The sequence below is a fragment of the Thalassophryne amazonica genome, chromosome 15 (assembly GCF_902500255.1).
Source record: "Thalassophryne amazonica chromosome 15, fThaAma1.1, whole genome shotgun sequence".
Lineage (NCBI taxonomy): Eukaryota > Metazoa > Chordata > Actinopteri > Batrachoidiformes > Batrachoididae > Thalassophryne > Thalassophryne amazonica.
Window position 1 is genome coordinate 71,976,579 of NC_047117.1, and position 12,615 is coordinate 71,989,193.

At 41.0% G+C, this 12,615-nt stretch overlaps 1 protein-coding gene across 5 annotated transcripts in view; it reads left to right on the plus strand.

The window, feature by feature from the left end:
* tbc1d1 (TBC1 (tre-2/USP6, BUB2, cdc16) domain family, member 1) overlaps positions 1–12,615 on the plus strand; it is a 103,857-nt gene that overhangs the window by 74,736 nt on the left and 16,506 nt on the right. For all 5 annotated transcript variants that reach the window (XR_004565417.1, XM_034189185.1, XM_034189183.1 and 2 more), the window contains one exon: positions 11,302–11,493. Coding sequence is in view for 4 of the 5 variants with exons in the window: in XM_034189185.1 (XP_034045076.1) it covers positions 11,302–11,493 (192 nt within the window). In the remaining variant the exon portion in view is untranslated. The remainder of the gene's footprint in view (positions 1–11,301; positions 11,494–12,615) is intronic.

The window sequence follows — 12,615 nt, forward strand, 5'->3', positions numbered from 1 at the left end:
ATCTCGCAGCACAGCGACCTCTCCGAGGTTTTGCGGGATTTGAAACCTGAAAAGCCTCAATGGCTTGATAAACTGATACATGCTTCCATTATGGATTACTTTTTTATTTCTTTTAGATTAGTGCCAAATCCTTCCTTGTGAGTCTGCGTCACCTGTACGAGTGTAACAGTGTGCAACACAATTTGACCCTCATGACAGACACTCTTAGGGAGTCAGGGGGGCAGGGACACGCATCAACCTTTTTGCTTGTGTGGGCAAATTGGTGGACCCATGCAGTCAACTTCATCTCCTTTTGGTGAAATTACATACATCTCCATCTGTATGCTCAAGAGCATACATAAAAGCAATGTGGAATGTGAGACAAACTGATCTTTATCACAAGGGATTAACTTGACTTGGAACTATCATATTGACTTGAACCGCCTTTTCAAGTGGAACTTGGATAAAGTGCTGGTATGTCACGGCTCCTCATAGATAACAAAATCTGCACCTTATGTTTATTCTGGCAGGCAGCTGTTGTAACAGCGGTGCTTAGCGGGCCTGAGTGATGGTTTCATGTTTAGTGAAGGTAGCGCTAACTTGTGTCACTATGTATTTATGCTTGTTCTTGCACATTTGAGGTCATGGATGTGTTGACCGTGCATTTGCGTGTGGTGGGGTAGGGGAGTGTCTCAACCCTCAAGGTCATGTTGACAGTTTACACACAGACAGCGCCAGAGGAAAGTGCCAAGTCTGTTGACACACTTTGCACATGGAGAGTTTGTGCACGTGTCTGCGCTGCTGGGACTTGGTTTTGGCAAAGACAGTGTGTTTGCTCAGGGAGTGGATTGTACCACAATATGCAAGTGGGTGTGTCAGGTTTGGGTTAAGACTTGGCATTAGTGTTAGGATCACTGTATTCTGTAGCTATTACAATTTTTATTTAAAAAAAGGGGGGGGGGGGGGGGTTGGTGGAGTGTCCCAACCAGGGTACCCAGCGAAGTGCATGTGTGTCAGCGTTAGAATTGTGAAAGTGCTCGTAAAATGCATTTGAATAAATATCAAATGTTTTGTTCCTCGTGTCATAATTTGGTATTTAACAAGGGAAAAACTCCAAGTTTTGGTTTGTTCCAGCTTCACTTGTTTTCTGTTTTAACCAAGAAACTGGTTTTATGAGGTGTAAAGTCTTCTTTGAAGCATAAACCTTATTCAAATGGAATTAATTTTATATGTAGAGCTGGGGTAAAGTAACCCAGCACTGCTTGAGGAAAGCACAGAGCATTATCAGGGACAAACATCATTCAGCTCATGTGCTGTTTCGTTGAGTGGATTCTGGGTACAACCTGAGACACTGCAGACCAGTGGGCATTAATGCTCGCGGTGCTCATCTCCACAACAGCTTCTTTCTAGCTGCTGTCAGATTAGTGGAACAGGACATCAAAGAGGGAACCAGTATGTCATTCCAACCCAAAACCAGTGTGTGCAATAAAATTGAACGCATCATTAATTTAATATATGCAATATCTCATGCACTAAATGTATATTCTAATCCAATTACATTTTTTCCGCAAATCTGATTGGTTAACCATGTGAGATTTGAGACCATGAAATATCGTGTGAACTGTGGCAAAATATTTCAACAGGTTCACATTTGATGTTACTCCGCTCCCTGACCGCGTTGCTGCACAGGTGTCACTAATGGCTGTGTCAGCTGAGAGCGACAGAAACTAGTGCAGGGACGACGATGCCAAAATGCATGGATTTAACTGGATTGATTGATGGATTTACAGTGGATTTAACTCACTGCAACTGATGAGATGGAGAAATCTGTAGGTCTGCTTACAGACTTTCCAGTTTGGCATGAAGATGCTGTTGCTATGGTAAGCTTTGACGAACTGACCACACCCTTTCACAGTGATTCGCCGAACGAATTACTTACAGAAAAATAAACAATGAAATAAACCTGATGATTTGCAGATGTCATGCTGGATTACGGTTGCAAATAGCCGTTTGCGACTGTAAAATCCAGTATGAATGTCCACAAATCATCAGACAAGAGGGTTATTTCCTAAATACTTAAAATATGTACAATAATTAATGATGGGTGAAACTGGCATATGTACTAGCTGCAAGGTACTAGCTGCTTTTTTTTTTTTTTTACTTTTCAATTCAGAGTTCGTTTGTACATACGAGGTCTATTAGAAAAGTATCCGACCTTATTATTTTTTTCAAAAACCATATGGATTTGAATCACGTGTGATTGCGTCAGACAAGCTTGAACCCTCGTGCGCATGCGTGAGTTTTTCCACGCCTGTCGGTTGCGTCATTCGCCTGTGAGCAGGCTTTGAGTGAGGAGTGGTCCACCCCCTCGGCAGATTTTCATTGTCAGGAAATGGCGGAATGATTTGGGCTTTTTTTTTCCAGCAGAATTTTTTCAGAAACTGTTAGAGACTGGCAGCTGGAAACCATTCGAAAAATTTATCTGGCTTTCGGTGAAAATTTTACGGGCTTCACAGAGAATAAGGTCTGTTACTACAGCTTTAAGGACGCTCGCCGTTCCGCACTCCGTGCTGCCATCGAGAGCCACAAACCACCGGATCATTTCAAAACGGATGGCTCTGTGGAGCCGGGACCGTTGTGTGCACTTTCTCTGGTTATTACAAGAGCTGGACATCAACCATTTTCCATCAGATTTCACTTTTAACAAGAGATTTTGTCATGGAAAGCCGAGCGGAGGATTCGCGCGTCACGATGGATTCGCTACTGGAGCGAGACAAAACCACCTCCGTTTTGGTCTCACAGGACGGCTTTGAGATGGCGTTCAGACAGCTGTCAGTGGTTTTTCCATCGAGTGATTATCCGAGAAATTGTGGATGTGCCTGGACATGCCAGAACATGTCCTGTGAGGCTTCATCACGGCGTTGCTTTGCGCCATGCGGCACCGCCGTGACGCGCGAAGCCTCCGCTCCTCTTTCCATGACAAAAACTCCTGTAACAGTGGAATGTGCCGTTCATTTCCAAACTGGACGCTGTGTTTTATCCGGGACGTCGTCTGACTAGCACAGGAATTGTGAAAAGACGTGGACATCAGCACTTTTTCGGCACATTGAGACAGACACGCGGAGGAATTCCGCGCGTCGCGGCGGTGCCGCATGGCGCAAAGCAACGCCGTGATGAAGCTTCACAGGACATGTTCTGGCATGTCCAGGCACAGTTTCTGAAAAAATTCTGATGGAAAAAAAGCCCAAATAATTCCGCCATTTCCTGACAATGAAAATCCGCCGAGGGGGTGGACCACTCCTCACTCAAAGCCTGCTCACAGGCGAATGACGCAACCGACAGGCGTGCAAAAACTCACGCATGCGCACGAGGGTTCAAGCTTGTCTGACGCAATCACACGTGATTCAAATCCGTATGGTTTTTGAAAAAAATAATAAGGTCGGATACTTTTCTAATAGACCTCGTATATCTATATACACAATGTAAAATTGCTTTTATTCTACCTTTGTGTTTTTCTGTGTTTTTTTCCACTATTGTGTTTTATATATTTTGCTTTATTTTTAAGAATCTTTGTGACTGAGAAATGTGCAAGAATTCCAATGTGCTTGTACTTAAATGCACTTGCTGAAATGGAAAATACATTTTCTTCTATTCTGTAAGGAGAAACATGATTTGGGACTAAATATATTAGGGTTTTCACTGATACCACTTTTTTCCAGACTGTGTACGAGTACATACATTTTGGTACTCAATACCAAATACTTATACGAATGCTTAATGATACCATTATAGTTTTATGATGACTTTGAAAACATGTTTTATTCATCAGTTGTTCCTTACTTTTTCACTATAACTGCTACCAATATCATTAGCTTTGTTTTTATTTACAAACATTTCACTTAAATCATGTAACATCACTTTTTGACTACAACAAATTGTCCTCATTTTGTGTTTCCTAACAAACATGACACTGCCAGACATCTCAGTGAAATGTAACCTGTGGATGTCAGCATTACAAATATAAAACATCAGGAACAGAACTGAAATTGTCCATCACTAACTATTTATGTCTGTGAGGACTAAAAGCCTTTTTTGAAAAATGTGAGGGGCAAATTCATTTTAATGAAAAGAAGCTTCTCTGTCATCAGCTGTGAACCTGTTTCTGTTTTTATCTACAATGTGTGACACTGAGCTAAATAGCCTTTTACTCTCCACATTATTTTTTAACTTGTAATTAAACACGTACCGGTAACATACAAATATATACCATAAATGTTTTTTTCCACCCAAAGGTGGAACATGTAATATTGATGAGCATGAAATGCATGCACACAGTGTTGCATGGCATCTCTGCAACACGCGGAGGCCAGACAGAGTAATTTTAACATTATTTTATTTTTTCTTTGTGGATCATGGGATAATTTCCTCACATTTAGACAGAATAGCCTGAAGCCTGTGGTAAATGAGCCGTTAACGAGTAGCAGTGACTCAGCTTCTTGCCCAAATTGCGGCTTGTGGAGGCGAGCGGAGGTTCCGAATACAGCGCCACAGAGATTCTGCAAACAGATTACACCGACCTGGTCTCCCATCGGCCTGAACACCCACACCAAAGGCTGAAACTCGCCATCCTGATGGACAATCTTCACTGCTGAAACCCTGATCTGAGTTCTGACGGAGGAACTGGCGCAAAGTGCGGTGTCACGGGGTGACTTTTTTCAGCCACACGAGGAATTAAAGTATTTTCAGATGTTGTTTTCCAAACTCAGGAGGCTTCGTGTGGATTATTTTTCTTCAAGATTGTATGATGATGAATTCCACCAAAATGAACAGATAAGACTTTATTTACTCTGTATGTGTGAATTTACTCCGCATGATGGACAGCGTCTTTCAGCCAATCAGCACTGTCGGATGTATTTCGACTTATGACTAAATTATATGAAAGCCTGTAAAAATCCATAAATTAGCCGCATCATTGTTTAAGCTGCAGTGTTCAAAACATGAAAAAAATATAGTCCGGAAATTTTGACGTTTGCGTGAAAATCTCACATTGAGAGGTTGACATCACGCTGCTGTAAATGGGTATCAGGTCACGGAGTATTGGAGATGTTTTAGGATTACAAGTACGAGTAAATGACTAGTACTTGTCATTTACTCGGGATCGGGCCGATACTAGTATCGAGATCGGTGCATCCCTAAAATATATAACAGAATGGGGAAGTAAAACCAGAATTAAACAATAGATAGAATGTGTGGCTGGGGATGGCGTGAAAACTTTCCTCCAGTACAACCAAATAGCAATGGCTAACTTGAAACACTGCTCCAGGAAAAACTCATTTTGAACATTGTTAAAGCAAATAGTTTGAAAGTTCCAGTTGATTTGTACCCTCTGGTCTATTAAAACACAGGTAAATGAACTAGGATCACACTGTTTAAAAGCTACACTGCATTTAAAAGCAGGTTCTTGTAAACCAGATGTCATATTTTGTACTGGTTTACATGGCTTTAAACCAGTGTTCAAATGTATGAAATCTGAATTCTGATTTGCTTCCTCTGTTTGGTGAAGATAATGATATTGACTTGTTAATACAGCTTTGGCACAGGTATGCTGTCCTTGTAACTGAAGCACTAATACATTCATCATAAAAAAAAAACAATTGACAGAGTGTTAATAATGATAATCAGTAGTTTCAGCCCTAGTGTCTATGCATTTTTCACACCTGAAGGCCAGCTCTTCTTCTATATCCTGAGTCTACACTCAGTCTGTGTTTATTTAAAAAGACATGTCTGTCTTAAGAGAGATCTTTGTACGCATCATGCATGTCTTCACTCCTTTTCTTCGTAAGAGCCTTATGTTTGTCTAGTGACGCTGCTGGTTTCGGCATGCTTTGGAAAGTCTCCCCACACACACAGCAGACACTGGCTTTGTGCTTACTTTTATAGTAAAACAAAAACCTGACCTTCAAAGAAATAGTGTGACAGATTAGCTAACATGCTTAAGAGAAGCTACAGGTAACTAATTTATGTAATGGGAAATAATGGTCAGTTGATGTGAGATCAAACAAAAATCATAACCTTACGGACTGAAAGTGAAGCAAGTGCTACTTTGGTAGCTGTTGTGTCCTTCCTCTAAACAACACAGGATATTCTGAGGTTTGGGATCCACCCTGTACTTTGGGGTGGAGTTGCACAAATGTTTTGCTTTTGCCTGTTTCAAATGTAATGTATGTTTAATATTTTTCTTTCTATTTTGCATGTATGCTCAAGGCATGGACCAAGAAAGGAGCTCAGGCAACTTGTTTTTCATTTTTAATCCAGTTAGTCCAGATTTTGGGTCCAATCCTGTGATCTGAACCTGTTCGTTTCACAGTATAGTCTATATGTTGCCCACTGCTTAATCTACATTCATTTCAAACCTTCTAGACATTTTAAAGAATATAAAATATATATTTAAATTCTTCCATTCCTTGAATTTCTTTCTTGTATCTCTCACATTGCTTTGATATTGCATTATTGTAACAAATCACATGTTATAACTCCATATATACTATAACACATCTTGTCACTCAATCAGATCTAATCAAATATACGTACTTTGTCCCCACAGGGAAAGTTTGCTTGTGCAGAAGTGCTACAGCAGCGGCACAGCAATGCAAAATAACAGAGGCAACACACAAGAATCACAGAATCACACAGAATAAAATCACAGATAAAAAAAAATTAAACTGAGGTAGAAAATCTGCCATAACACAGCCTAAAAAACATTGATAAGAATCAGTTAAAAACCTTAATGCTATCCCTGTGAAATTCAAAAGCCCTATGAAAATTACATTAAAAACCATTGTACAAAAAAAATGCAGAGCGATGTTAAAGTGCAAAATAAGAGGGATATCCTATCGAGATGCATATTTTGCCTTATTACGTAGTGTGACAGACGGAGTGCATGAGAGCTTAAAAGATTAGTTTTACACTTGCTTTGTAATGTCTTCCTGAAGATAGTCATACTCTGAGAAAAGAACGTGTGATGTAATTTAAGATCCTGTGTGCCAAATTAATTGCATTAATTAATTGGTCTGAAGGAAATTGGAATCTTTAATGCCCATCACCTTCATAGCTATTTTCACCATATACTTGATTTTTTTATTTCATTTGCACAGTGAGTTTGCCAAACCATGCCACCTCTAACTATAGAACAGGTGTATTCAACTCATTCCAGAAAGGGCAGAGAGGGTGCAGGTTTTCTTTGCAACCACCCACTCCACCACTAGATGTCACTGATTAACTGATTCCATCTGCTCCAGGTGATGCTAGTCAGTGAAATCACCTGCTGGAGTGGGTGGTTGCAAAGAAAACCTGCAACCTCTCAGCCCTTTCTGGAATGAATTGAATACCCCGACTATACAACCCCTGGCAAAAATTATGGAATCACCGGCCTCAGAGGATGTTCATTCAGTTGTTTAATTTTGTAGGAAAAAAGCAGATCACAGACATGACACAAAACTAAAGTCATTTCAAATGGCAACTTTCTGGTTTTAAGAAACACTATAAGAAATCAGGAAAAAAAATTGTGGCAGTCAGTAACGGTTACTTTTTTAGACCAAGCAGAAGGGAAAAAATATGGAATCATGAAAAACAAAAGAACGCTCCAACACATCACTAGTATTTTGTTGCACCACCTCTGGCTTTTATAACAGCTTGCAGTCTCTGAGGCATGGACTTAATGAGTGACAAATAGTACTCTTCATCAATCTGGCTCCAACTTTCTCTGATTGCTGTTGCCAGATCAGCTTTGCAGGTTGGAGCCTTGTCATGGACCATTTTCTTCAACTTCCACCAAAGATTTTCAGTTGGATTAAGATCCGGACTATTTGCAGGCCATTACATTGACCCTATGTGTCTTTTTGCAAGGAATGTCTTCACAGTTTTTGCTCTATGGCAAGATGCATTATCATCTTGAAAAATGATTTCATCATCCCCAAACATCCTTTCAATTGATGGGATAAGAAAAGTGTCCAAAATATCAACGTAAACTTGTGCATTTATTGATGATGTAATGACAGCCATCTCCCCAGTGCCTTTACCTGACATGCAGCCCCATATCATCAATGACTGTGGAAATTTACATGTTCTCTTCAGGCAGTCATCTTTATAAATCTCATTGGAACGGCAACAAACAAAAGTTCCAGCATCATCACCTTGCCCAATGCAGATTCGAGATTCATCACTGAATATGACTTTCATCCAGTCATCCACAGTCCATGATTGCTTTTCCTTAGCCCATTGTAACCTTGTTTTTTCTGTTTAGGTGTTAATGATGGCTTTCGTTTAGCTTTTCTGTATGTAAATCCCATTTCCTTTAGGCGGTTTCTTACAGTTCGGTCACAGACGTTGACTCCAGTTTCCTCCCATTTGTTCCTCATTTGTTTTGTTGTGTATTTTCGATTTTTGAGACATATTGCTTTAAGTTTTCTGTCTTGACGCTTTGATGTCTTCCTTGGTCTACCAGTATGTTTGCCTTTAACAGCCTTCCCATGTTGTTTGTATTTGGTCCAGAGTTTAGACACAGCTGACTGTGAACAACCAACATCTTTTGCAACATTGCATGATGCTTTACCCTCTTTTAAGAGTTTGATAATCCTCTCCTTTGTTTCAATTGACATCTCTCGTGTTGGAGCCATGATTCATGTCAGTCCACTTGGTGCAACAGCTCTCCAAGGTGTGATCACTCCTTTTTAGATGCATACTAACAAGCAGATCTGATTTGATGCAGGTGTTAGTTTTGGTGATGAAAATTTACAGGGTGATTCCATAATTTATTCCTCAGAACTGAGTGAGTCCATATTTTTTTCCCCTCTGCTTGGTCTAAAAAAGTAACCGTTACTGACTGCCACAATTATTTTTCCTGATTTCTTATAGTGTTTCTTAAAGCCAGAAAGTTGCCATTTGAAATGACTTTAGTTTTGTGTCATGTCTGTGATCTGCTTTTTTCTACAAAATTAAACAACTGAATGAACATCCTCCGAGGCCGGTGATTCCATAATTATTGCCAGGGCTTGTAGAGTGCATCCAGACAGCTTTCACAGCACTTTTTCCACATTTTGTTATGTTACAGCCTTATTCCAAAATGGAGTAAATTATTTTTTTCCTTCAGAATTCTACTGACAATACCCCATAATGAGAACATGAAAAAGTTATTTTATTTTATTTATTTTTTTCTTCTTTTTTTCAAATTTATTAAAAATAAAAAACTAAGAAATCACAAGTATTCACACCCTTTGCTCATCAGATTCAGGTCTGGGCTCTGATTGGGCCACTCAAAGACATTCAAAGAGTTGTCCTGAAGCCACTCGTTTGTTATTTTGGCTGTGTGTTTAGAGTCATTGTCCTGCTTAAAGATAAACCGTTGCCCCAGTCTGAGGTCAAGAACGCTCTGGAGCAGGTTTTCGTCTTCCAGTTCCTGCTGCTGAAAAACGGTAGACGATTTTATTTCTCATGCTCAGAGCCCTTCTGGTGCCTTTTGGTAAACTCCAGCTGGGCTGTCATGTGCCTTTTAGTAAGGAGTGGCTTCCATCTGGCCACTCTGCTATACTGGCCTGATTGGTGGTTTGCTGCAGACATGGTTGTCCTTCTGGAAGGTTCTTCTCTCTCCACAGAGGAATGCTGGAGCTCTGACAGAGTCATCATCAGGTTCTTGGTCACCTCCCTGACTAAGGCCTTTCTCCCCCAATTGCTCAGTTTAGACGGGCGGCCAGCTCTAGGAAGATGGAGGCCACTGTGCTCATTGCAACCTTTAAAGCAGCAGAAATGTTTCTGTACCCTTGCCCAGATTTATGCCTTGAACAGTCCTGTCTCAGAGCTCTATAGTCAATTCCTTTGACTTCATGCTTGGTGTGTGATCTGACATGCACTGTCAACTGTGGGACCTTAAATGTAGACAGGTGTGTGTCTTTCCAAATCTTGTTCAATCAAGTGTATTTACCTCAGGTGGACTCTAGTTAAGCTGTAGAAACATCTCAAGGATGATCAGTGGAAACAGGATGTACCTGAGCTCAGTTTTGAGCTTCATGGCAAAGGGTGTGTGTGTGTGTGTGTGTATATATGTGTATATATATATATATATATATATATATATATATGTATGTGTATATATATATATATATATATATATGTATGTGTATATATATTCAGCGTGCACTGGGGCGGTTTGCAGCCGAGTGTGAAGCGTCCGGGATGAAAATCAGCACCTCCAAATCCGAGGCTATGGTTCTCGACCGGAAAAAGGTGCTTTGCCCTCTTCAGGTTGGTGGAGTGTCCTTGCCTCAAGTGGAGAAGTTTAAGTATCTCGGGGTCTTGTTCACGAGTGAGGGACGGATGGAGCGTGAGATCGATAGACGGATCGGTGCAGCATCTGCAGTGATGCGGTCGCTGTATCGGACCGTCGTGGTGAAGAGAGAGCTGAGTAGGGGGGCAAAGCTCTCGATTTACCGATCGATCTACGTTCCGATCCTCACCTATGGTCATGAGCCAAATCTCATGACCGAAAGAACGAGATCGCGAGTACAAGCGGCCGAGATGAGTTTCCTCCGCAGGGTGGCTGGGCGCTCCCTTAGAGATAGGGTGAGGAGCTCGGTCACTCGGGAGGAGCGCAGAGTTGAGCCGCTGCTCCTCCATGTCGAAAGGAGTCAGTTGAGGTTGCTCGGGCATCTTTTCCGGATGCCCCCTGGACGCCTCGCTGGAGAGGTGTTCCGGGCACGTCCCATTGGGAGGAGGCCCGGGGAAGACCCAGGACACGCTGGAGGGACTACATCTCTCGGCTGGCTTGGGAACGCCTTGGGGTTCCCCCGGAGGAGCTGGGGGAGGTGTGTGTGGATCGGGAAGTCTGGGCGGCTTTGCTTGAGCTGCTGCCCCCGCGACCCGACTCCGGATAAAGCGGAAGAAAATGGATGGATGGATTGATATATATGTGTGTGTTTGTTTGTTTGTCCTAGTAGTTAGAATGTTATGTACATGTGATTTCTTTTTTGTGTGTGTGTGTGTTTTTTCTTTTTTTTTCTTACAAATTTTGAAAAATATTTTTAAAAAAAGCTTTTTCACATGGTCAGTATGGGGTATTGTGGGTAGAATTTTGAGGAAATAAATGAATTTCATCCATTGTGGAATAAGGCTGTAACATAACAAAAAGTGGGAAAAGTGAAGCAAGATGCACTGTATATAGTTAAATTATTGTAAGTCACATGCTTTAATACTCACATTTGCCATGTTTTTATTAAGTACAAATTAACTTGCATTCTGTTCTTAAATAATTTTATCTTGCGTGTCTCTCAGAGCACGGTGACTCCTCTTTAGATGGCAGCCAGGTGGGATCTCTTGTGGGAAGAGACAGTGACTTATCCATAAGAGCGTTGCCTGAGGAGAAGACGACGAGGAGCAAAGAGGAGCTGAGGGAGCTCTGGAGGAAGGCCATCCTGCAGCAGATTCTACTGCAGAGAATGGAGCGGGAGAACCAGAAGCTGCAGGGTAAGTGGGTGAAGAAGAACTTAACATAGAAATGTGACAGTGATCATCCCATCATAACTGTAACAGCATTGTGTCCTGTCAGTGTTCACGTGCAAGCTCACTGCTGACATATAATTATGTGATTTACAGAATGACTTCAAATATTTAGTCGTCTGATATGAGGGATTAATTCAAAAAAGCATTGTGCATTCACAACTCTTGCAGGGTTGCAACAGCTAATCAATAATATCGGCAAATGCTTGCAAAATTTTTAATTATTAATTGTTTTGCCAACATTATGCACATGATGACATGCATTGTGACACTATCAGGGAAAGTAACTTAAAACATGGTAGTGACGGCTATAATGGGATCTCATCAGTCAGTCCTGCTCTGCTTATTATGCGAGACGCCTGAGCTTATCCCAGTGTGCATTGCGTAAGGGAATGGCTACACCTTTAACAGATTACTACACATACACACAGGGTTTACACATACTAACAGATGGTTTTTAATTCCCCAATTCATACCTCAAGTCAAGTCCATGTTAGTTTGTACGTGAGCTCAGTTTTGAGCTTAATGCAAAGGGTGTGTGTGTGTGTGTGTACGTGTGTATAGATGTATACGTGTGTGTGTGTGTGTGTGTGTATATATATATATATATATATATATATATATATATATATATATATATTCAGCGTGCACTGGGGCAGTTTGCAGCCAAGTGTGAAGCATCCGGGATGAAAATCAGCACCTCCAAATCCGAGGCCATGGTTCTCGACTGGAAAAAGGTGCTTTGCCCTCTTTAGCATACCTCAAGTCAAGTCCATGTTAGTTTGTCTAATCTGTATGTTTTTAGGTTGTGGAAGGAAATCCGCTTACCCAGAGCAAGCACAGAAATTAGCAGTGCACAATTAAATGAAAGTGATGTTACATTGGACTGCAACATGGTAAATGTATGGTCTTTTAATGGCTGCAGTCAGCTTCATGAATAGTTGGACAGTCACAATTTTGTGATTTATTTTTTGACTCACAGTGGAGTTGAAATGAAGCAATCATGTGGTTTTAGTGTCAACTTTCAGCTTTAATTCAAGGAGTTTAACAAAAATATCTCACATAGTTGTGTTAATGATTTTTAAACCG